This window comes from Ruditapes philippinarum, unplaced genomic scaffold (genome assembly GCF_026571515.1).
Source record: "Ruditapes philippinarum isolate M1 unplaced genomic scaffold, ASM2657151v2 ctg1268_1_1_1_1, whole genome shotgun sequence".
In the NCBI taxonomy this organism is placed as follows: Eukaryota; Metazoa; Mollusca; class Bivalvia; order Venerida; family Veneridae; genus Ruditapes; species Ruditapes philippinarum.
This window is the reverse complement of record NW_026866299.1, coordinates 16,728-42,969: the sequence shown is the minus strand read 5'-3', so window position 1 is coordinate 42,969 and position 26,242 is coordinate 16,728. Positions and strand designations below refer to the sequence as shown.

General features: G+C 33.3%; 1 protein-coding gene across 1 annotated transcript in view; it reads right to left on the bottom strand.

Annotated features, from left to right (window-relative positions):
* Window positions 1-26,242, bottom strand: part of LOC132732059 (unconventional myosin-XVI-like) — a gene marked incomplete at its 5' end in the record, with an annotated part of 93,141 nt that overhangs the window by 50,414 nt on the left and 16,485 nt on the right. The window contains 5 exon segments of the mRNA XM_060718406.1: window positions 22,447-22,607; window positions 23,066-23,162; window positions 24,588-24,684; window positions 25,099-25,201; window positions 25,478-25,683. Of these exon segments, the coding sequence (XP_060574389.1) occupies window positions 22,447-22,607; window positions 23,066-23,162; window positions 24,588-24,684; window positions 25,099-25,201; window positions 25,478-25,683 (664 nt within the window).

The window sequence follows — 26,242 nt, the reverse complement described above, 5'->3', positions numbered from 1 at the left end:
ACTTTAATTAACAGAAAATCTCAATTTTCAACAATTGTGCAAATTGCACATAGACCCAAACCAAATAACGTCACAGACATTAACCTGAATTTTTAAATATAATCAAAACTATTAAACCATAATAATGATATGGTGTATAAGGCTCAAAGTTTGGTGGCAGGAAATAAGACAATTTGAAAAAAATATATTAAAATTTTGAAAAGGAGAAGCAATGAAAACAAAATTATATATTAAAATTGAAGTCTGTTCATGAGAGATATTATAAAAGGATCTCACTGGGATATGTTGGGCAAGAAAAGTTTAGGATTCTTAGCAGGTTCATCCAAAATCTCGACTACATCCAACCAAAAATATTCAGAAAAGTTCAGGATTCCTAGTGGTTTTATCCAAAATCTCAAAGTCTATGTCCCTGTGATGGTTGGATATTATTGAGATATAGATATTATGATATATTGATCTTCAAATACCCCTTTTTTATAACAAATACATAAATAAACTGTACCATTAGAAAATGACAACAGTAAAAAACATGGTTAACAAGTTTTCACGTACTTCGATCACTTCAGTGTTGTTATGTTTTTTCTGGTCCTCTGTAATCATTGATTTAGTTTGAAAATTACAGCATAAGTCGGTGCTAGGGGGCGTCAGGGCTGTTGCACTATTCTTTATTTCTCATGTACAGACTAAATCAAGTCATGTCTGCAGTTTTCATGTGATTTTGTTGTGAATAATGCTTACATTTACTTTGAAAGCAAAAAAATACACTGCTTTTGACTTACTGTTACTGTTTGAAATTAATTTTAAAATATTCACTTTTTAAACTTCCATTCATATGTTTAATATAATAAATGAAGTTCATAATCCACAATGACACATTTTAAACAAACCTTGCAATTAATTTGTTTATAATAAACATCTTTAACTGTATATGCAATGCAGTAACTTCGATACTAAAAATTAAATTTAGTGCAAAAACTATGGTAAGTGCACTGACATCATTTTTTGCGTTTAAAATCACATTGCAAAAAGTCGTATAAGTGTAGAAGAATATTTAATTACTTCTTATACATAAATTAATAATTGTAATGTTTAAAACCAATTTAATAATACTTATTAATGATATTTTAACATTATTGTCTGGAATTAAAATGGTTTACTCAAAATGAACAAATCAGTTTTTTGTGTCTCCTGTAAAATTTCAAAAATGTCAGTTACAGTACTTTTTGCGCTAAGGTGACGACATGTGCAAACAAATAATTGAAGGAGGGACCAACATAATAATTGTCATATTATTGTAAATAAGGATCTATTTTAATTTTTAACCTTATAACCAACAAATTACTACATTTTGTAGTGCAATAAAAGTCTTATTTGCTGTGATTATATAATCAAAATAAAATTTGGTGGATGTTACAAATCCTTAAAAAAAGTTTCCATATACATTAACCTATGGCATTATGATATAATGTTGCTTAATTGCACAGAATTTTTCTCTTTGATTAAACAGTGAAATGTTCAGTGGATTATGGACTTTTAAAGTACATCAGTAGTGGACAGGCCACTAGAAAAAGATGTACACTCTAACAAGCCACTGGTTACAAATCTAACATAAAACACTTTACTGATTTTTCAGCTTTTTAATATAAAATTTACTAAATTAAAAAGTCAATCTTACAATTTTATAACAGAGAATAGGAGTCAGAAATTATTTTAAAATAATAAATGTAACATTGGAGTAAAAGTTTGAACAGTTATGAGGCAGCAGTGGTAGATTGCACGCCAGGCTTCAGGTCTTAAGCTTCACACTTTTTCACCCCCTCCCCCTTTTGAGGCCTCAAATAGTGAAAAACATGTCCATTTAGACCCCAAACATTTGTTTTCATTAAATTTTGAAAAGTCAGGTGTTAAAAAAGTGATCACTTTTTCAGCACCATTCCCCATCAAATAGTATACAAATAGTTTCATAGTTATTTAGGCTTTTCAATGAAAACAGGCATTTTTCACACCCTCCTCATGAAGAATTAACTCTACATTGCTTCATTTTTCACATGGGTTAAACAGGTACCTAAATTAGGCTGGTATAATTCTGTGGCATTTTAAGATGGGTTGATATAACTTTGGAAGACAGACAGATAAATTATTGTAGTCTTATAATGATGGGTAAAATCTGTAGAGTTAAATGCCGCATATTATAAAATGTAACAGATGACTTTAACTTACTAACTATATCACTATAATAAACAAACATCACATCAGTACAAAGTTCACATTATAAAAAGATTGATGCATTAAATAGCAGGAAGATTAACTGAATGTTTATTTTTTTGTTTCTTATTTCTACCATCTGTTCTATAATGAGAGTTTTTTCATTGCATACAGCAGTTGGATAGCTGCTTTAAGCTGTCAAAGTTAACAATGTGTATAACTGTAAACCTCAGCTGTTACCGAGATATCAGACACACAGATCATTCCATTAAAACAATGTACAATAATCCTTGAAAAAAAACATGCAAGGAACATTTGTTAGTAAAAGAAAATCTCAAGGTTTTGTAGGGAAATATATATTTTGATGTTATTGCATGCAAAATCAGTTCTCTGTTGAAAATTCTACAAAAAAAAAAGAAAGTTACAGAAATAAACATGACGTATATCTTTGATGTTTATACTAGAGGATATTTGTTTGTTTTGCATGTAAGATTGAAATATAATTTCACTGAGTGAACACCAGATGCAATATTTTCACGAGTGGCGTAGCCACGAGTGAAAATATAATAGCTGGTGTTCACGAATGAAATATATTTCAATCTTATATGTGAAACAAATAAATTTTCTTTTTATTTCATGCTTTTTAAGTGATTTTAATTACTTTTTTACTAATTTTGCCGCGTAACGTCGCGCATTCTCCCTTGTGACGTCATCACATCATGACGTCACATTATCAATTTTGAAATATAGGTCTGTAACATTTCTCTAATTTTGTTACATTTTTAACATTTTGTATGATGACATCGACTTTCTTTTAGTAAAGCAGCAAAAGTTACGCATGCCGGCATTTATTTCTGCCTGTTATTCCATTTAGTTATGATTTTCTTTTCATCCGCATTCAAATATAGTCCGGCTACAGTGAAAATTATATTTTATAAATTTCACTAGTGGTTTATCAGAATATAATCATCTGATATATTACAATAAAACACTGGAAAGCATGAAATAAAAAGATGTAATTATTCGAACCAATATGCCATATGTTTTATCCTTTAAATCTTTATAATATTTGTTAAAGAATGATGGACACTACAATCTCTTGCTTTTTACATTTCCTATTATTATTATTCATCAATATTTCAACATCTTTTAACTAGTCTTGTTCAAAATAAAATATTCATTAATAATGGTAAATTTTCATGCCAGCAGACACTACAATTGCAAAGCTGGGTTGAATGAAAAATGGCCCATGTCACATTAATTAACATTCCAGAAGAAAGAAAAACATATGACACAGATGGCAGCAAACATTGTAATTATCTGTCCAACATCAGTCACTCATCAACATGACAATATCAGCTAACTGACTCCCTATATCCCAGGAGAAATCAACTACAAACAATGGATCCCTCGTATAAAACCAAACAGGTCTCCCCTAACACAATATACCAACACAACATTCAGTAGTTACAATACAGCTGGAAATATTTCAGGCAATTGGTTTTCCAATGGTATTTAATTAACTACAGGCATTCATATGCCAAACATGGAACATTCCTCTAGCAGACAAACATGGAACATTCCTCTAGCAGACAAAACGTTGCTGGCATTTTTATTTGTTTACAGCCAAGACAAGACAGATTTTCAGTAAATTTAAAAGCTTTCAGGTTATATAGACAACTTTGCAGGAACATTTCTTCTAGTGAGAAAAAAATATCTTGAATATCATCTGTCAAACACAATGTTGTTATTGTATTCATTAAATTAGAACTTTTATATATCAAGAAACATAAACAAACTAGATATATCACTAAATGTGATTAATACCCCCACAGGACTGCTTCGGAAATGAGGATGTTACTAGTAACAGAACACCTTGTAAAAGAATTGAAATATAGAGTTATGGTTGTGGCAATTAAAGATAGTTGTGGTTCTTGTTTTCAATGTGGTTGGCAATTGATGAAGTTTTATTGAATTATGCTGTAATAAGTCCAGAAAGACAAGGAAAAGAGGGCAATAACTCTATAAATACTGTAGATTGAGTTATAGTTCTTGTGCACTGCACTTCCTCTTATTGTGCTTGACCATTGTATGAAGTTGTTTTGAATTCCAACCAGTACGCTTTCTTTAAGTTATGCTCCAGACAAGGAAAAGTATCAAAGGGCAGTAACTCTGTATTTTGTCAAAATGGAGTTATGGCTCTTGTGCACTGCACTTCCTTTTAATGTCCTTGACAACTGTATGAAGTTGTACTGAATTCCAAACAGTAGTTTTTAAGTTATTCTCTGGAAAAGGAAAAGTAACAAAGGGCAATAACTCTGTAATTAGTCAGGATGGAGTTATGGTTCTTGAACACTGCACTTCCTTTCAATAAGCTTGACCATTGTATGAAGTTATAATGAATTCCAACAATTAGTCTTCAAGTTATGGTCCGGACAAAAGAAAGCAATGGAAAAGTAACAAAGGGCAATAGTTCTGTAATTACTTTAGATAGAGTTATGGTTCTTGTGCACTGCACTTCCCCTTATTATGTTTGATAATTGTATGAAGTTGTTTTTAATTCCAACCAGTAGTTTTCAAGTTATGCCCCAGACAAGGAAAAGTAACAAAGGGCAATAACTCTGAAATTAATCAAGATAGAGTTATGGTTCTTATGCACTGCACTTCCTCTCAATGTACTTGACCATTGTATGAAGTTATAATGAATTCCAACAATAAGTCTTCAAGTTATGGTTCGGACAAAAGAAAGCAATGGAAAAGTAACAAAGGGCAATAACTCTGTAATTACATTAGATAGAGTTATGGCTCTTGTGCACTGCACTTCCCCTTATTGTGTTTGACAATTGTATGAAGTTGTTTTTAATTCCAACCAGTAGTTTTCAAGTTATGCCCCGGACAAGGAAAAGTAACAAAGGGCAATAACTCTGTAATTAGTCAAGATAGAGTTATGGTTCTTATGCACTGCACTTCCTCTCAATGTGCTTGACCATTGTATGTAGTTATATTGAATTTCAACCATTAGTTTTCAAGTTATGCTCCGGACAAGGAAAATGCAACGGACGTCTGGACCGACCGACCGACCGACCAACCAACCGACCAACCGACCACCGGGTGACTCCTATATACCCCCCCAAACTTCGTTTTTGGGGGTATAATAACTTTAAATAATACATCTAGTATGGGGGTGATAATGATGCAGTTGGTCAGAAGATAACCACCTTTCAAAATTGGAAGTGGCAGCATGGTCGAGTGGTAAACGCATCAGACTAGTAATCTAATAATGGCTACATCAGGTAAAAACCCATCAAGGGAAAGTCATAATGTTTCCTTGAGCAAGAAACTTTACACTCACTGCTCAGTACTGGTTGGTTCCAGGAATGAATTCGAAAGTGTGTCTTAGTTATTGGCTTGTAACTGAGCTTCTAAAATATATATTCTGTATACCAAATATATACCAACCTTTCAAAATGATGATATCTGAAATAAGTAACTATCTGATACTCAAATAATTGTATTAACTATTTATCAAAATATGTTACATCAATATAAACCATTCTATATTGTTTAGCTTCATTTATTGAATGTCACACCAACATTGTCAATGTTATCATATGATGACATTCTAGCTGGTACACATTATAACTATAGATTATTTCCAGCAGAGATATCTAGAATAGAAGCAACAACTTTCTTTAATCTATTTAACTCTCCCAGTGGGAATCAAACCTGAGGTGAGAGGCAAACTGGTGATATAATATGCCAGCAACTAAATATTAATTAATGTTATTCAACATACATTTTTAGGAAATAAAATAATAATATCATTGGAACATTAAGTCTGAGTGTGATGATATAATTATGTTAATGCACTGTTAAACTTTACATAATGCAGTAATGTAATCATGAAGGTCATACTGGCCTGTCAGTGGACCATAGTACCTGACCCATCACCTGCTGAATTTCTTAAAACCTTCATTTTTGGAATTGTCCATTATTAAGTTAAGGGATTTCAAGATGAAAATTTGAAGTTTGTCAGCTAACAGGTATATAGAGCCTGGTTGGACTGTATGGATGATAAAGTCTAATAAGTGTAGGTCCCAGCAGGATACAGAACTTAATCAGTGTAGGTCCCAGCAGGATACAGAACTTAATCAGTGTAGGTCCCAGCAGGATACAGAACTTAATCAGTGTAGGTCCCAGCAGGATACAGAACTTAATCAGTGTAGGTCCCAGCAGGATACAGAACTTAATAAGTGTAGGTCCAGCAGGATACAGAACTTAATCAGTGTAGGTCCCAGCAGGATACAGAACTTAATCAGTGTAAGGTCCCAGCAGGATACAGAACTTAATCAGTGTAGGTCCCAGCAGGATACAGAACTTAATAAGTGTAGGTCCCAGCAGGATACAGAACTTAATAAGTGTAGTCCCAGCAGGATACAGAACTTAATCAGTTTAGGTCCAAGCAGGATACAGAACTTAATAAGTGTAGGTCCCAGCAGGATACAGAACTTACTCAGTTTTAGGTCCCAGCAGGATACAGAACTTAAATCAGTGTAGGTCCCAGCAGGATACAGAACTTAATCAGTGTAGGTCCCAGCAGGATACAGAACTTAATCAGTGTAGGTCCCAGCAGGATACAGAACTTAATCTGTGTAGGTCCCAGCAGGATACAGAACTTAATCAGTGTAGGTCCCAGCAGGATACAGAACTTAATCAGTGTAGGTCCCAGCAGGATACAGAAACTTAATCTGTGTAGGTCCCAGCAGGAACAGAACTTAATCAGTGTAGGTCCAAGCAGGATACAGAACTTAATCAGTGTAGGTCCCAGCAGGATACAGAACTTAATAAGTGTAGGTCCCAGCAGGATACAGAACTTAATCTGTGTAGGTCCCAGCAGGATACAGAACTTAATAAGTGTAGGTCCCAGCAGGATACAGAACTTAATCTGTGTAGGTCCCAGCAGGATACAGAACTTAATCAGTGTAGGTCCCAGCAGGATACAGAACTTAATCAGTGTAGGTTCCCAGCAGGATACAGAACTTAATCTGTGTAGGTCCCAGCAGGATACAGAACTTAATAAGTGTAGGTCCCAGCAGGATACATAACTTAATCAGTGTAGGTCCCAGCAGGATACAGAACTTAATCAGTGTAGGTCCCAGCAGGATACAGAACTTAATCAGTGTAGGTCCCAGCAGGATACAGAACTTAATCTGTGTAGGTCCCAGCAGGATACAGAACTTAATCAGTGTAGGTCCCAGCAGGATACAGAACTTAATCAGTGTAGGTCCCAGCAGGATACAGAACTTAAAGCATCATATTGTACATTCATGTATTATGTCTTTGTTAATATAAAAGAAAAAAAACTTGCTATAAAATCTTAAAGTAACATTGATGTTTTAAGTACAGCTTTATGTCATTTAATTCTGATTTCATTTTTTTCTAAAATGGGAAAAGAAAAGACTAAAATGATTCATTGTATTTATTTAAGGTAGCTACAAACATAACACAGCAGGTTAATGAAATAAAAAAAAAGGTTACAAACTTCAAAGAGATAGTGTTTTACACTTCAAATTATTATATTATAATAAATGACAAGGAAAATGAGCCAAAACAATTGTGTGTTAAACTTTATCAGGTTTTTTTTATGGTATATAAAACAGGTACAGCTTCATTGTGCAGTACTTTATAATGAACTATTTAAAATCAAGATCAACAAGGATTTTTTTCTTGTTAAATTTAAGTTTAAACAAAGTTCTTTCTAAAAATATTTCATTTGATTTTAATTATTCTTTTATTGCAACAAACTATAATTATTGCTAAACTCAAGCAACAATCAATGATATCTAGTTTATATAATCAAACATTATCTACTTCGTTCTGATTGTCTGATCAAGATTCTATCTATATTATAGCTGCAATCATAAATCATATTTATTAAATCAAGTAATTACGTTCAGGTGCAAATTAAATTTACAGACAAACAAAAAGACAGACAAAGGGCATACCTATTGGAAAAGTTTGTTTTATCAAAAAAACCTACAAGACATTCAAAACAGATTGACTTAATAGATTGTACTGTTACTCATTCTTTGCTAAAAAATACCCCCTCATTTGTCAGCACATAAATAACCCTCTCATTTGTCAGCACATAAATTACCCTCTTATTTATCAGCAAATTAATTACTTTCTCAATTGTCAGCACATACAGTACCCTCTCATTTGTTAGTACCCTCTCCAGTCATTGAATTTAAGATTTTGAATTTACTGGCCCGAATTCCATTTTAGAATTTATTCTACTGTATATTCAACTAAATTTTCTTAAAATTTACACTGGCCCAAACTAATTTTCACTGGCCCAAACTAATTTTAACTGGCCTTGGGCCACTTGGCCAGTGCTAAAATCTATGACTGCCTCTCATTTGTCAGCACATAAAATACCCACTTATTTGTCGGCACATAAAATAACCTCTCATTTGTCAGCATATAAAATACCCTCTCATTTGTCAGAACACAAAATATTCTCTCATTTGTTGGCACATAAAATACCCTCTCATTTGTCAGCACATAAAATACCCTCTCATTTGTCAGGACACAAATTATCCTCTCATTTGTTGGCACATAAATTACCCTTCCATTTGTCGGCACATAAAATAACCTCTCATTTGTCAGCACATAAAATACCCTCTCATTTGTCAGCACAAAAATACCCTCTCTTTTTTTTGTTGGCACATAAATTACCCTTCCATTTATCAGCACATAAAATACCCTCTCATTTGTCAGCACATAAAATACCCTCTCATTTGTCAGCACATAAATGCCCTCTCATTTGTTAGCACATAAAATACTCTCTCATTTGTTAGCACATAAAATGCCCTCTCATTTATCAGCACATAAAATACCCTCTCATTTGTCAGCACATAAAATACCCTCTCATTTGTTAGCACATAAAATGCCCTCTCATTTGTCAGCACATAAAATACCCTCTCATTTGTCAGCACATAAAATACCCTCTCATATGTCAGCACATAAATGCCCTCTCATTTATCAGCACATAAAATACCCTCTCATTTGTTAGCACATAAAATGCCCTCTCATTTATCAGCACATTAAATACCCTCTCATTTATCAGCAAATAAAATACCCTCTCATTTGTCAGCACATAAAATGCCCTCTCATTTGTCAGCACATAAAATACCCTCTATTTTGTAAGCACATATTAAAAATACCCTCTCATTTGTCAGCACATAAAATACTCTCTCATATGTCAGCACATAAAATACCCTCTCATTTGTCAGCACATAAATTACCCTCTCATTTATCAGCACATAAAATACCCTCTCATTTATCAGCACATTAAATACCCTCTCATTTATCAGCACATAAAATACCCTCTCATTTATCAGCACATAAAATACCCTCTCATTTGTCAGCACATAAAATACCCTCTCATATGTCAGCACATATAGACAGATAAACAAGTACAATGACATATATAAAATTTTAACATGGAGGAAGGTTATGATATATTATGATTTTTAAATGACAATTTATCTATAAGTCATTTCTTTCAGAAATTTCCTATCATATTTCCTAAATATAATGTGCTGGATTATGATAACATATCAACCCACCCACCCTTATAACACCCCCTCTAGTATTAACCATTCTATTTTCCTGTACAATGATAAAACCAGTCTTCCTGTCTGTTTTTTTTTTCTCTCTAAGAACAATATTTAAATTTCATGTCATGAATGCATGTACAATCTATAACTGACATTACTTTTGGTTGAATGAATGCACAGTCAGCTGTTGTAGAGTGTGACAATCATTAAATATAATACACTCAAGTCATGAAATCATGTTTATATACAATTAAAATAACCTTTCTTAAACTGTCACTTCAAAACACACACCATTAAATGACCCTTAAACCTATTATGTGTAAACAGATATATATTTTAATAACTTAATAAATTAGACAGTAGACATATTTAAATATTTTAAAACCATATTGATATTTACAGACAACAAGAACAAGAAATAATACAGTGTTTATTTTAAATGTGCACTATTTGTCAAACAGCATCAGTACACATTGTCTTAATCAATAAATAAAAATCAATATAACAGTGTTTATAGAAAGAAGCTTGCCTGACTCATCCAATACCTCTCACAATAACAAAATGTTTCCTTTAAATCTGTTTATACAACTATAATAATTCACTTACATTATTGTCTTTAACATTTTCCTAGCTTGTGCAATAAGAAATAAAATCCAGTGTACATGTACGACACAAAATATAAACAGCAGATATTCCCACACTCTACATACAGAATTCTCCCAATACAAACAATGGACTGTTCCTCTCTCTACTATACCAGCTTCACCAGTCAATGGACTGTACCATTTCTGTTCCAGTGGGTGCCCACCATTAACTCAATGGGTTTTTTTCATGTTAATCTTTTGACAGATTTCTCCTCTATTTTAAATAATGTATGCACAATGAACATTTAAACATATGGTGTATGGATTGAAAAGGAACTTTAAACAGATTATTCAAAACATGCTGAGTACTTTACAATTACCGTGGACACAAATCTGGGATTGTTTTGCAATATAATAACATTAAATTTGAAAATTAAATTTTGTTGTCATGGAAATGTAAAATAAACAGCTAAAATTTATTTTTAATGTTGAATATTTGAAAAAGAATTTTAATGAGTTTATAAAATAACAATTTAAGTCAACATGAATGTATTATAAAATAAAACTGCCCACATACTGCAGCAATATCTACAATAATATGTGTAAAAATACCAAGAATACTGTCAAATTTAATTTGCACTTCTTAGTTTTTGCTCAGAAGTGTGGTGAAGTGTTAGTTATCTTATATACTAGAATGTATCTTGTGACCAAAATAACATGTATACTGTTAAAGTTAATTAGTACTTATTCTCTATATTTTACAACTCTATCTTAATGTCTATAGCATGCACGGCTTTTTTCCACAGGCTGAGGAAGTAGCCCTTCCCCTGATTTTGAGGAAATATAAAATGGTATTTTAGTAAAAGAGGGAGAAAAAACTTGATGTCAATACAAGTTTAATGGAAAATTGCAGGATTTTAAACAATTTTTCTTGGAGAAGGTGCCCTTAAACAATCCTGCTATGGAAAGAAAAAAAGGTCCTGGCTTAAAGTAGCAGGAAACCTGTTATCTATATGCACATAGACCTTAAACCACATTTTCATAATACAACAATCAAATATTTCTTTGTTTCAACATCATAATAACTGTTGATGACAATCAGTGATAATTATAGCAATTTTCTCATTTTATCATTACTGTACAACATTACAGAAATAATTTCCTTGATCAAACTCCATTGTTAATTTTATTTAAAGGTTCACTTTTATGTATTGTTTCTCTTTTTTTGAAAGGAAAAAATCTTTACTGTTACAATATCTCAAAATTTAAAACATAAAACAGTAATGCTAAAGTTTTGTTTGTACGACATCCTCCCAAAAATAGTGATTTTTTCAAATTGAATAAAGTAGAAATTTTTCCATTCAAACAATTTTTTTATACAATTACATACCTAAGATTAACAAGTTAATATCTTAAAGATGGTACAAATTTTCCATAATAAATATTATAGACATTTAGTTATTTTTATACAGTATCTATTTTAGTTTTTGGCTCATTATAAAGCTTACAGAAACACCTTAAACCAACCTGAGTACTATAAAGTACTCAAAGAAATGTTACTTAAACTTATGTTTGTTATATAAACTTTATAGTCAAGTTATCCTTGTTTAATTTTTGTCCTGTTTATATATTGCCCTGTTGAAATAAAATTCTGTTTAATAAAACTTATATAAGCCGCGTCACGACAAAACCAACGTAATGCGTTTGCGACCAGCATGGATCCAGACCAGCATGCGCATCCGTGCAGTTTGATCAGGATCCATGCTGTTCGCTATCAGATTCTCTACTTGTTATAGGGTTTGTAAGCGAAAAGCATGGATCCTGATCAGACTGCGCGGATGCGCAGGCTGGTCCGGATCTATGCTGGTCGCAAACGCAGTATGTTGGTTTTGTCGTGACGCGGCTCAATTATAAAGAATTAAAGCACAATCAAAACATAGATCTCATAAATAAAAGCCCTGCAGTAGAAAAAAGTGTTATCAAGAGTAACATCAAAGTACTTCAATACATTCAAAAGAGTAGAATAAAAAGAACTTGTGTGCACAAATTACCGTTACCATATTCTATTTGTTAACATTTTTTTCTTCTAAATATGTAAAAGAAAAAAATCCGAAATACCTTACTATATGTCAAGCTCTCGAAACTTCACTAAATTTATATTCACTTCTATAACTCCTTAAATTTATGCCATGGAGATAGAAAAATCATATAAATGTAAAAGTTTGGGGAATCACAGACCATATCCTATACAAATAAAAAATCTCCCCTTATAATATGGTGATATTCACAAATTAATCGTTTTTTTTCTTCCTGGTTTCAATATTAAAAAGAACCTTTAATTTGATTAAGAAATTATTTTGTACAATAAGCAGGTAATTGCCAATTATGTGTATGACATTTGAAATGATTACAACATTTCAAGGTCAGATTATCAAGATAACATTCAGGTAAACTTGGCAATGAACAAAATATCAATCTTACATCTAATAAACAAAAACATAAAATAAAGATCAATTGATTATATCTATCATTTATAGATTAATATTAGGATCTGTTTTGTTACATTATATAAATTCTGTCCAGTACAACAGATATAATATTGAATTAATTTGATAAATGATTTACAGTTCAATATTAATTAGATAAATCATATAAAGTCCTTATGGAAGTTTTCCCTCTTTTAAGCTTATACTATTTTATTTTAGTTTAATTGTGTTGGACGTTAAGCTACAAGCTTCAAAGAAGCATTCCCGAATCCATTCCTGGAACCAACCAGTACTTGGTAATGAATGAAAAGTTTCTTGCTCAAGGAAACCATGACTTGATGGGGTTTGAACCCACTCAGTCAGCAATCTTCAGATTAATAGTCTGATGTGTTGACCACTCAGCCATGCCGCTATTCATATACAATAATACCTCCCTTTCACAATTTATGAAAAAAATTTCTTTTGAAAATTGTCAATAACTTTGATATTACTTCTATAATAAAACTTGAATCAATTTCTCCACAAAGTTTATACAAAATGTTTAAATATCTAGATACAATCAGTAATTATACCCATGTTCTATTTCTTCAGATACATGCACAATAATTTATTATTGTATTATAGTTTTGAAGACCTTTATATCAAAAATGTGTCACAGTAAAATGTATACCATGTTAACTAGAGTTCAGATATTAGTTACTTGCTATACCGTGTTAACTGGAGTTCAGATATTAGTTACTTGCTATACAGTGTTAACTGGAGTTCAGATATTAGTTACTTGCTATACCGTGTTAACTGGAGTTCAGATATTAGTTACTTGCTATACCGTGTTAACTGGAGTTCAGATATTAGTTACTTGCTATACCGTGTTAACTGGAGTTCAGATATTAGTTACTTGCTATACCGTGTTAACTGGAGTTCAGATATTAGTTACTTGCTATACTGTGTTAACTGGAGTTCAGATATTAGTTACTTGCTATACCGTGTTAACTGGAGTTCAGATATTAGTTAACTTGCTATACCGTGTTAACTGGAGTTCAGATATTAGTTACTTGCTATACCGTGTTAACTGGAGTTCAGATATTAGTTACTTGCTATACCGTGTTAACTGGAGTTAAGATATTAGTTACTTGCTATACCGTGTTAACTGGAGTTCAGATATTAGTTACTTGCTATACTGTGTTAACTGGAGTTCAGATATTAGTTACTTGCTATACTGTGTTAACTGGAGTTAAGATATTAGTTACTTGCTATACTGTGTTAACTGGAGTTCAGATATTAGTTACTTGCTATACCGTGTTAACTGGAGTTCAGATATTAGTTACTTGCTATACTGTGTTAACTGGAGTTCAGATATTAGTTACTTGCTATACTGTGTTAACTGGAGTTCAGATATTAGTTACTTGCTATACCGTGTTAACTGGAGTTCACTGTGTTAACTGGAGTTCAGATATTAGTTACTTGCTATACTGTGTTAACTGGAGTTCAGATATTAGTTACTTGCTATACCGTGTTAACTGGAGTTCAGATATTAGTTACTTGCTATACTGTGTTAACTGGAGTTCAGATATTAGTTACTTGCTATAACCGTGTTAACTGGAGTTCAGATATTAGTTACTTGCTATAACCGTGTTAACTGGAGTTCAGATATTAGTTACTTGCTATACCGTGTTAACTGGAGTTCAGATATTAGTTACTTGCTATACCGTGTTAACTGGAGTTCAGATATTAGTTACTTGCTATACCGTGTTAACTGGAGTTCAGATATTAGTTACTTGCTATACCGTGTTAACTGGAGTTCAGATATTAGTTACTTGCTATACCGTGTTAACTGGAGTTCAGATATTAGTTACTTGCTATACCGTGTAACTGGAGTTCAGATATTAGTTACTTGCTATACCGTGTTAACTGGAGTTCAGATATTAGTTACTTGCTATACCGTGTTAACTGGAGTTCAGATATTAGTTACTTGCTATACCGTGTTAACTGGAGTTCAGATATTAGTTACTTGCTATACTGTGTTAAACTGGAGTTCAGATATTAGTTACTTGCTATACCGTGTTAACTGGAGTTCAGATATTAGTTACTTGCTATACCGTGTTAACTGGAGTTCAGATATTAGTTACTTGCTATACCGTGTTAACTGGAGTTCAGATATTAGTTACTTGCTATACCGTGTTAACTGGAGTTCAGATATTAGTTACTTGCTATACCGTGTTAACTGGAGTTCAGATATTAGTTACTTGCTATACCGTGTTAACTGGAGTTCAGATATTAGTTACTTGCTATACCGTGTTAACTGGAGTTCAGATATTAGTTACTTGCTATACCGTGTTAACTGGAGTTCAGATATTAGTTACTTGCTATACCGTGTTAACTGGAGTTCAGATATTAGTTACTTGCTATACCGTGTTAACTGGAGTTCAGATATTAGTTACTTGCTATTACCGTGTTAAACTGGAGTTCAGATATTAGTTACTTGCTATACCCGTGTTAACTGGAGTTCAGATATTAGTTACTTGCTATACCGTGTTTAACTGGAGTTCAGATATTAGTTACTTGCTATATAACCGTGTTAACTGGAGTTCAGATATTAGTTACTTGCTATAACCGTGTTAACTGGAGTTCAGATATTAGTTACTTGCTATACCGTGTTAACTGGAGTTCAGATATTAGTTACTTGCTATACCCGTGTTTAACTGGAGTTCAGATATTAGTTACTTGCTATAAAGTACCGTGTTAACTGGAGTTCAGATATTAGTTACTTGCTATAAATCCGTGTTAACTGGAGTTCAGATATTAGTTACTTGCTATAAACCGTGTTAACTGGAGTTCAGATATTAGTTACTTGCTATACCGTGTTAACGGAGTTCAAGATATAGTTCCGTGTTAACTGGAGTTCAGATATTAGTTACTTGCTATACCGTGTTAACTGGAGTTCAGATTATTAGTTACTTGCTATAACGTGTTAACTGGAGTTCAGATATTAGTTACTTGCTATAAAACCGTGTTAACTGGAGTTCAGATATTAGTTACTTGCTATACCGTGTTAACTGTAGTTCAGATATTAGTTACTTGGAGTTCGATAACTTACTTTGCTATACCGTGTTAACTGGAGTTCAGATATTAGTTACTTGCTATACCGTTAACTGGAGTTATACTTGCTATACCGTGTTAGTTCAGATATTAGTTACTTGCTATACCGTGTTAACTGGAGTTCAGATATTAGTTACTTGCTATACCGTGTTAACTGGAGTTCAGATATTAGTTACTTGCTATACCGTGTTAACTGGAGTTCAGATATTAGTTACTTGCTATACGCCGTGTTAACTGTAGTTTTCAGATATTAGTTACTTGCTATACCGTGTTAACTGGAGTTCAGATATTAGTTACTTTCAGCTTGCTATATACCCGTGTTAACTGAGTTCAGAATTTTAAGTTATTTTTGCTAAAACCCGTTTTTAAAACTGGAGTTAAAGAATTTTATTCTTGCATTCAGTATGTTTTGGGAAACTGTCTGCAGGGAAAAAAAAAGAAAAATATTTCCTGATTCCCAACTTTTTTTCGGGTTTTTAACTTAAAATAATGACAAGGAAAAGGGAAAAAAAATCAAAATTTAAAAAAAAATCAAAAAATTATTAAATGCCTAAAAATTGGGTTAAATTTTTTCGGGGGTTTCATATTGAATAACATGAAAGTGATTTATTTTTTTGTAAATGAATTTTAAAATTTCCCCCACTTGTACAATAAATAGCTTGTTTTCCAAATCCTCTTTCTTTTTCCACAGTAATTAAAAATAGGTTCTGGGCCCTTTTATTGAAAACCATTTTAAAAATAATAAAAAAAATTTTTTAACTTTGTTTTAAAAACTGCATGTTGTATGTTTAGTTATCTCTAATAATCCTTGAAAACAAGAGGGCCATGATGGCCCTGAAGTCGCTCACCTGTATATAGGCCCCCCGGAGCGGGGCCAGTTTTAACCCCAGGGCTTTTGTTTGAACAAACTTGGTAGACACCCATTAGAAGATGTTTCATGCTAAACATCTAAGGTCTAGCTCGTTGGGCTTTTTTAAAAGAAGTTTTTTTAAGTTGTTTTTTTTGCACATATATTTACAAACAATGACACCCCTGGGGCAGGGCCAGTTTTGACCCCAGGGCTTTTATTTGAACAATCTTTGTAGACACTTACTAGAAGATGTTTCATGCTTAAAATCTAAACACTATAGCTATTCGGGTTTTTTTCGAAGTAGATTTTTAAGTTTTTGCTATACACATATAAGGAAAATCAATGTCCCCCGGGGCGGGGCCAATTTTGACCCCAGGGCTGTTATTTGAACAAACTTGGTAGACATACATTAGAACATGTTTCATGCTAAATATCTTAGCTCTAGTTCTTTGGGTTCTTTAAAAGAAGATTTTTTAAGTTTTTACTATATTCATATAGGGAAAATCAATGACCCCCTGGGGTGGGGCCAATTTTGACCCCAGGGCTCTTATTTGTACAAACTTGGTAGACATCCATTAGAACATGTTTCATGCTAAATATCTTAGCTCTAGCTCTTTGGGTTCTTTAAAAGAAGATTTTTAAGTTTTTACTATATGCATATAGGAAAAATCAGTGACCCCTAGGGCGGGGCCAATTTTGACCCCAGGGCTTTTATTTGAACAAACTTGGTAGACACCCATTAGAAGATGTTTCATGCTAAATATCTTAGCTCTAGCTCTTTGGGTTCTTTAAAAGAAGATTTTTTAAGTTTTTACTAGATACATATAGGGAAAATCAATGACCCCCTGGGGCGGGGCCAATTTTGACCCCAGGGCTTTTATTTGAACAAACTTGGTAGATACTCACTAGAAGATGTTTCATGCCAAATATCTAAGCCTTAGCTCTTTGGGTTTTTTAGAAGAAGATATTTAAAGTTTTTTCTTTTGGTTGCCATGGCAACCAGAGTTCTGTATGGAATTAAATTCTTTGAACAATTTTCAAAGGTGACCACCAAAGGAACATTCCTGTGAAGTTTGGATGAAATTGGCTCAGTGGTTTATGAGGAGATGTCATTTAAAGTAAAAGTTTACAGACGACGGACGAAAAGTGATCACAAAAGCTCACCCTGTCAGTGACAGGTGAGCTAAAAATATTATATACCATACCTGTAAATTAAGAAAGGGGTCATGATGGCTCGGTTTAAGAGGTGGCTGGTAGATGGGAACAAGATTGGCAAAGGTACTGCAACTCCGGAAACAGACAACAACTCATTGAAACAATAGAGCACACTAGGACAATAGCCTACTAAGATTATAGCCCACTGAGATTACGGGCCACTAAGACAATAGCCCATGTGGACCATACCTCACTGTTTATATCACATTTTTGAAATAAAATAGCAACTAGAAATGTGTCCATAGGACATGACTGCCCCCACACTCCACCGTTTTGTCAATTTTATGACTCTAGGTCAAATATATTTTGGGCTACATGTGCCTCATGTTGAAAACTAAAAATCTTTTTATGAGTAAAGGGCAAGAACATTACAAAATTAATACTGAATAAATCCACAAGCAAACCCAAGGTGCACAAGTACAGTGTACATGCTGACCAACATTCTTGTAAACTTTCAGACATACAGGTCAAATACTTTTCGAGTTGAAAACTGCAAATTTTACTAAGTCAAGGGTAATAATTCTACAAATACTGAATAAATCTACACACAAATACCAAGTTGCACAACTTAACATGCTGAGCAACATTCCTGTAAAGTTTCATTACTCTAGGTTAAATACTTTTTAAATTATGTGCTACAAAGTTGAAAATTGAAAATTTTTACTAAGTCAAGGGCAATTACTCTACAAATACTAAACATTCATGTAAAGTTTCATGACTCTAGGTCAAATACTTTTTGAGCTACTTGCGACACAAGTTGAAATTGCAAAGTTTTACTAAGTCAAAGGGCAATAACTACAAACACTGAATAAATCTACAGAAAAGTACCACGGTGCACAAGTACACATGCTGATTAACATTCCTGTAAAGTTTCATGACTCTAGGTTAAATACTTTTTGAGCTAAATGCTCCACATAAGAACAGACGTTCAGATGTCCCCCCCACCCCCAAAGTGGGAGCAAAAAAGGATTCAACTAGAAATGTGTCCATAGGACACGGATGCCCCCACACACCACTGTTCTGTCAATCTTATGACTCTAGGTCAAATATATTTTGGACTACATGTGCCACAAGTTGAAAACTAAAAATCAACAAAGGGCCATAATACTGTTGCATTTGGTCGCAGCAGAAATTCCTTCCTGTACTACCATCTACACATTAAGGTTGTTCATCCCTGGAAGTTTAAGCAAAATCTGCCATCCGGTTTAAGAGGAGTTGCGTTCACAAAATTTCTACATAGTGAAAAAATCAACAAAGGGCCATAATTCTGTTAAATTTGGTCGCAGCAAAAATTCCTTCCTTTACTACCATCTACACATTAAGGTTGTTCATCCCTGGAAGTTTAAGCAAAATCTGCCATCCGGTTTAAGAGGAGTTGCGTTCACAAAATTTCTACATAGTATATAGTGAAAAAATCAACAAAGGGCCATAATTCTGTTAAATTTGGTCACAGCAAAAATTCCTCCGTTACTACCATCTACACATTAAGGTTGTTCATCCCTGGAAGTTTAAGCAAAATCTGCCATCCGGTTTAAGAGGAGTTGCGTTCACAAAATTTCTACATAGTATAGTGAAAAAACCAACAAAGGGCCATAATTCTGTTAAATTTGGTCGCAGCTAAAATTCCTTCCTTTACTACCATCTACACATTAAGGTTGTTCATCCCTGGAAGTTTAAGCAAAATCTGCCATCCGGTTTAAGAGGAGTTGCGTTCACAAGATTTCGGGACTACGGACAGACGGACGAACGGACGGACGGACACTCGGACGGACAAGTGCAACGCTATATGCTCCCACTACATTGAATTACTTGAACTCCTATTTGGTTCAACAGAAATATCAGAATTTTAAAAAAGCTTTTACTAATGATTTATTTTTAGCTCGACTATTTGATAAGAATAAGCAGAGCTATACTAGTCACCCGAACATCGGCATCGGCGTAACCTCTTATGTTAAGGTTTCTGTATACTCAAATATGTTCAAAGTCCATAGGCATATGGCTTTGAAACTTTGCACATTTGTTCACCATCATGCCCCTAACCTGTAGACAGGAGGAAGTAACTCTATCAAGCATTTTGACAGAATTATGCCCCTTCATCAACTTAAAATTTACTTTAAAATTTGTGTACCACCTCAGATATTTTCATATTTCATTGACATCTTGCTTTGAAACAAGTTGAAATTTTATACACTTCTTTGTGAGCATAATAGGACTCTCCTATTATATTGCGTAATGAGACTATCAGTTTTCGTAATTTCTGACCTGAAAATATTTGATATGTATTATGCAAGAAAAAGAATCAAACACTGGCTGTCGGTATAGATGGGAATATCTAGCTCTAAGGTAACTGTTTAGTGGAAACTTGGCAGAGCCTCATTACCGCGTGAACAGTTACCCTCAAGCTAGATATTCCGGTCTGTACTGGCAGTCAGTGCAAGATTTTTATAGCATTAATATAAAACATTTAGTACCATAGAAAAAAAATTCAGTGGTTTCTGTATTGTTGGGTGGAAGCTGGGATTTATATTCTATAAAAAGAACTACTCAATGACAACTACTCCAAAGTTTCTTATAAATCTGACAAGTGGTTAAGGTTGACTTGTCATTTAAAGCCTTTATTATGTTAAGCCATGTTGTTCAGTGGTTCAGAATAGTTTTAGTTAATTTTGTAGAAACCGGTCCAAAGCTTGTTCCAGTATTGTTTCATCACAATTGGCTAAGTCAGGTTTAAGACAAAATATTGTTTACATGATAGACAATGCACAATTAGTGAGGGCTAAGAAAAGTTAGGTCTGTGTTTCAGGTTCATGTAATTTTGCATACAAAAGGAAAAAAAAAACATGTCATGGATGAGTATATATCCCTTAGTATTACATTTGTCATTGTTTAATCAAAACTTTTGCTATTTGGAAAATATAAATGCACAAGTACTTTGACATTTATCTGGTTCCAGTATTCATACTTATATAGTGTACTGTATATTTATCTGGTTCCAGTATTCATACTTATATAGTATACTGTATATTTTAAAAGAGTTTGTCTGTTATTGAAATTTTGCCTTTTGACAGTGGTCTGTGATATGCAGGCTTCATAACCTCTGAGACACTCTCAAAACTATTACAGTTTAGTTATTCCAACAGTTTTCTCCTTCACAGCAAGATTCAAGATTTTATTTCAAAAGGCATAAACATTTTACAATGTCCACGCCACAAACAAAATGACTGTTACAAATAGTATATGAGAAAAGTATGTAGTAAACTGAATATAAATTATATATACAATGACATTTTTATATTATAAAGCACCACATATACATTGTATTTCAAAATATGTTAATTTGTAAATAAAGGTATGCTACATATTTACAATATCAATGTATGAAAAAAAAAAATCAATTATTCTTTTTGGCACATAATACATTTTTTTTAAAGTAGATAAACAATTCCATGCTTACAATTTTTCATTAAAATATAAATTTATTTAGAGAAGGCCAAGAGCAATAATATTTTGGTAGATATTTCCAGCACACTGTCTTTTTCTCAGGAATAATATGTTGTATTTCATAGAAAGGCCACAATGAAGGATCCATGTTCACCACATGATGAACACATCTGCTGATAATTTATATTTCTATATTACACACAATTTGCATGTTTAACTGTGTGTACAACTAAATGTGGTGTTTGTAGGACATAGTGGGGCATGGTGGTGTTAGTGGGGCATGTTGGTGTTAGTGGGGCATGATAGGACATGGTGGTGTTAGTGGGGCATGGTAGGGCATGGTGGTGTTAGTGGGGCATGGTAGGGCATGGTGTTGTGAGTGGGGCATGGTAGGGCATGGTGGTGTTAGTGGGGCATGGTAGGGCATGGATGTGTCAGTGGGGCATGGTAGGGCATGGATGTGTTAGTAGGGCATGGTAGTGCATGCTGGTGTTAGTGGGGCATGGTGGTGTTAGTGGGGGCATGGTGGTGTTAGTGGGGCATTGTATGGCATGGTGGTGTTATTGGGGCATGGTGGTGTTAGTGTGGCATGGTAGGGCATGGTGGTGTTAGTTGGGCATGGTGGTGTTAGTGGGGCAATGGTAGGGCATGGTGGTGTTAGTGGGCATGATAGGGCATGGTGGTGTTAGTAGGACATAGTGGGACATGGTGGTGTTAGTGGGGCATGGTGGTGGTGTTAGTGGGGCATGGTGGTGTTAGTGGGGCATGGTGGTGTTATTGGGGCATGGTGGTGTTAGTGAGGCATGGTGGTGTTAGGGCATGGTGGTGTTAGTGGGGCATGGTAAGTAGCTTGCTGTTCAATTAGTTTGTTAATTTTACGCTAGACTATAAGATACTTCTACAATACACTACATAAACAATACTAAAATAATAAGAAAATATTTTACCTTGTGGTTGAACGCTGAATGCATCATCGTATAATCCCTCCTCATCATCCTTGTTACATGTAACATCATCACGTGTGTCATTACGTCTGACAGATGTTGCATCATCATACAAATCAATGATCTCATCAAGGTTATCTAGTGACTTCACTGTCTGCTCTACTCTGTAATATATAACATAATTGATTCATTTCATATATATATGGATATTTGTTCTATTATTTTATTTCCATGTATTATAAATAAATAAAGATTTATTATATATGTCATAAAGTTACTTTTAAAGTTGTAGATATTGTAATATCAAAAATAATACATGTATTTTGCACAGATATTCATGCAAGTATCAGAAAAAAACACTAACAAACAGAGCAAAATCCTTTCTTTTGTCATTTTTTGTTTTCAAGCCACTTGTCTCCATGCCAACTGTGTTTCTATTGAAAGAAACACAATGTTATATTTAAAATTTTCCTTATAAGTAGAACCCCAGAGATTTATGATTTCAGATTATGGGCTACAGTTATATGTGTATAACTTTATTTTCAATATGAAAGTTCTACAATGTGTGACACCTTGTAATTGAAAAATGGAGAAACAACAATAAGCTATAGGTAATACTAACTGGTTATTTTTTGTGAACAAGGCACTTCGCTTTCGTTCCTCTTCCCTGGCTGCTGACAACTTCCGTGACTTCTGTCGTCCTAAAAATCCACGAACAACTACAAAAAAAATAAATATATCATGACATTATATCATAAATAATTTCGAACTAAATACACATTGATGATTTTCAGTTTTTCATTAGAAGAGAATATAAATTTAATACAAAATGTATTCTTACTTCCTTGTGTCTACAATTAAAGTATGAGCATATAATACTGTGAGAAGTTGTGTTCTATTTCTGTACAGCATATTTTGTGACTATATTCTTTTCCTTCAGATAATATTATCAATTATTAAACAAACTATAAGAATTCCACCCTTTAAACAGCTTTATGCTTGGACAAGATCACAGACATATACATGTCACCTTTAAACACCAAAATCTCTATGTTGAAAGAAACCACACATGTATATGTCACCATGACATAACTTTTATATCTTCAAATGAAAATGTCTCTCCTCCGTGTAACATAATAAGTTAACTAGAAATGTGTCATCATGCCACGGATGCCCCCGCATGCAGCCAAAATTTCAGATGTTATAATATTTAGTTCCAAATTTGTTTGCACAAATTATTTTTTTCATTTTACAATGTAAGTTCAAAGCCCTTAAAACTTTTCAATGTTAACACAAACCATTTTCATACAATGTTCAAGGCACTGAAATTATTCAGTCTTAACCTTTTGAAAATAGCATATTTCATATTTGTAGCCAAAATAATGGCTACATACATTTCCACAAAAGTATGAGTGCTGAAACTGAAAGTTCAAAAGTTTTGAAAGATACGTTTGTCCAAAATCATTGAACCACGACCAAATTCAAACTTAAACTGCTTATTCCTAAGATGTATCTATATTATTTTGAAAGTGAAAGGGACATAACTCTGCAAAAAAATCATCGAACCATGACCAAATTCCAACTTGACCTGCCCATTCCTTTGACATATCCATATGTCAAATTTGAGTTGAATATGTAACACTGTCTGGTAGATAATGAACAGAAACTGTAAATTTCATATTATTTTCAAAGTAAAAGGGGCATTACTCTGCCAAAAATCGTCGAACCATGACCAAATTCAAACTTGGCCTGGGCATTCCAAAAACATATCCATATGTCAAATTTGAGTTGAATGTGTTGTACCGTTGGGGAGATAATAAACAGAAACTGAAAATTTCATATTATTTTCAAAGTGAAAGGGGCATAACTCTGCCAAAAATCATCGAACCATGACCAAATTCCAACTTGACCTGCCCATTCCTTTGACATATCCATATGTCAAATTTGAGTTGAATGTGTGCAACCGTTACTAAGATAATGAACGGAAACTGATGATGACGGAATGACGGAAGGACGGAACAGGGTAACACTATATGCCCCGGCCATTACATGGCGGGGGCATAATTAATTAAAGGCTCTAAATATGACTCCCTGACTGCACAATTTCTCCCACAATGCAACAGATGTATTAAAGAAACACTAACCTGCTTGTGCTGTGATGACCTTTCTCTCAAGGTCAAAGGTCAAATTATCAAGTTTCTCTACATGCGCACTCTTGAGAAACAATTTCGTTTTTCCAAACTGTAAAAATAAAATAAATTATACAAAATCAAAAAAGTATCCATAGACTTGTCGACCAGGTAATATTTATATTCAACACTGTAAGTTTGAGTACTGACTTAGCAAAACTTTCAGAAGAAATGATTATATGGATGACAAAAGTTACAAGGACAAGCATCCTGTTGTGAAAATTTTTACATGTGGAGGGAGAAATCAGATTGATATGAAATTCTCTGCATTGTTTCAAGCACAAGCAACCACCTAAGTAAACCCACCAACATTCTGTAAGCTAGGTGGATCACCTCCTATTATGAAAGTGGCTTGTAAAATTACAACTTACAGCAGTGAGGGGTAAGTGGTTCAAGCTCAGATACATGCTCACACACAGAAGACATCTTTATAAATTAAGGGATAACATTATTTGATATATCATACCTGTACATGTTCTAGTTTATATGTTTTCACTACCTCTTCACATTTCTGAATATCTGACATAGGACAGAATGCTGGCAGACAGCACTTCACCAATACATGATACCTGAAATAGTAATGATCCACTTTTACCTTCTATTGTTCACAATCTGAAGTCATTTTATCTATAGATGTGATTTTTTGTAATTTTCTTTTAAATAACTGACTTTATTTTTGGTCGACTAAATATTTTAAGCTTGTCATCTAAATATCTTGGCACAAACTAGCAAAATTCCATTTATATTGGTGAAATATTATATCTCATTTAGCTATCATTGCATAATGTAAGTATATATCAAAATGATAAATTAATACAAGGTGATAAAGAAACTGGTTTTATTACCTGGTTAAAAACTCATGAAATGGCAGTCGAAGTTCATATCCAAATTTCCTGATCTTCACAATCTCAGTGATGCCTGTGTAACGTAACTGTGCTAGAACATATTCCGGGACAAATGTGAACGCTGACTTCGTTGTATTAGGTTTAATACATCGTACAAAATGTGGACTTGATGCTTGTAGTTTACTGATTAATTCATTCAGAGAATTCTAAAATGATAAAAATAATAGTCTAATATATAATAAAAGGTAATTATTTGCCTGCTCTACCTATGTATCCCAGATAAACTAAATAATTTAAAGATGAATTATGCTCAAATTTGATGTCTGAAAAAAACAATTACCATACAGTCTCTTTTGAAATGTAAAATAAACATCTTTTAAATATACATAGAGAAAATATGTTACATTTTCTCTATATCTAATGTTTGTATAATAATTAAAAACATATGATAATGATCAGTAAAAGTTAGGTATCAAATTCTCCTAGCCTCTGTATCACTTGCTATATCCCTGATAACTAACAACTTCCACACATGATTTATTTGATTTAATTGCAGAGAACTAATGGCATTATATAGATAGTTCTAAATGTTGTTTTCCAAATCAGAAACAGAATTATAGTATATTATTAACATTTAAACCCTGGCATTGCAGGTACACTAATACTACCTGTTAGTGTGACCTTGACCTTTTAACTTAAGACCTGGTTCAGGTGCATTTATAGCAAGTTATACATAAAGCCCTCCATGCATGAAGAACATAATGC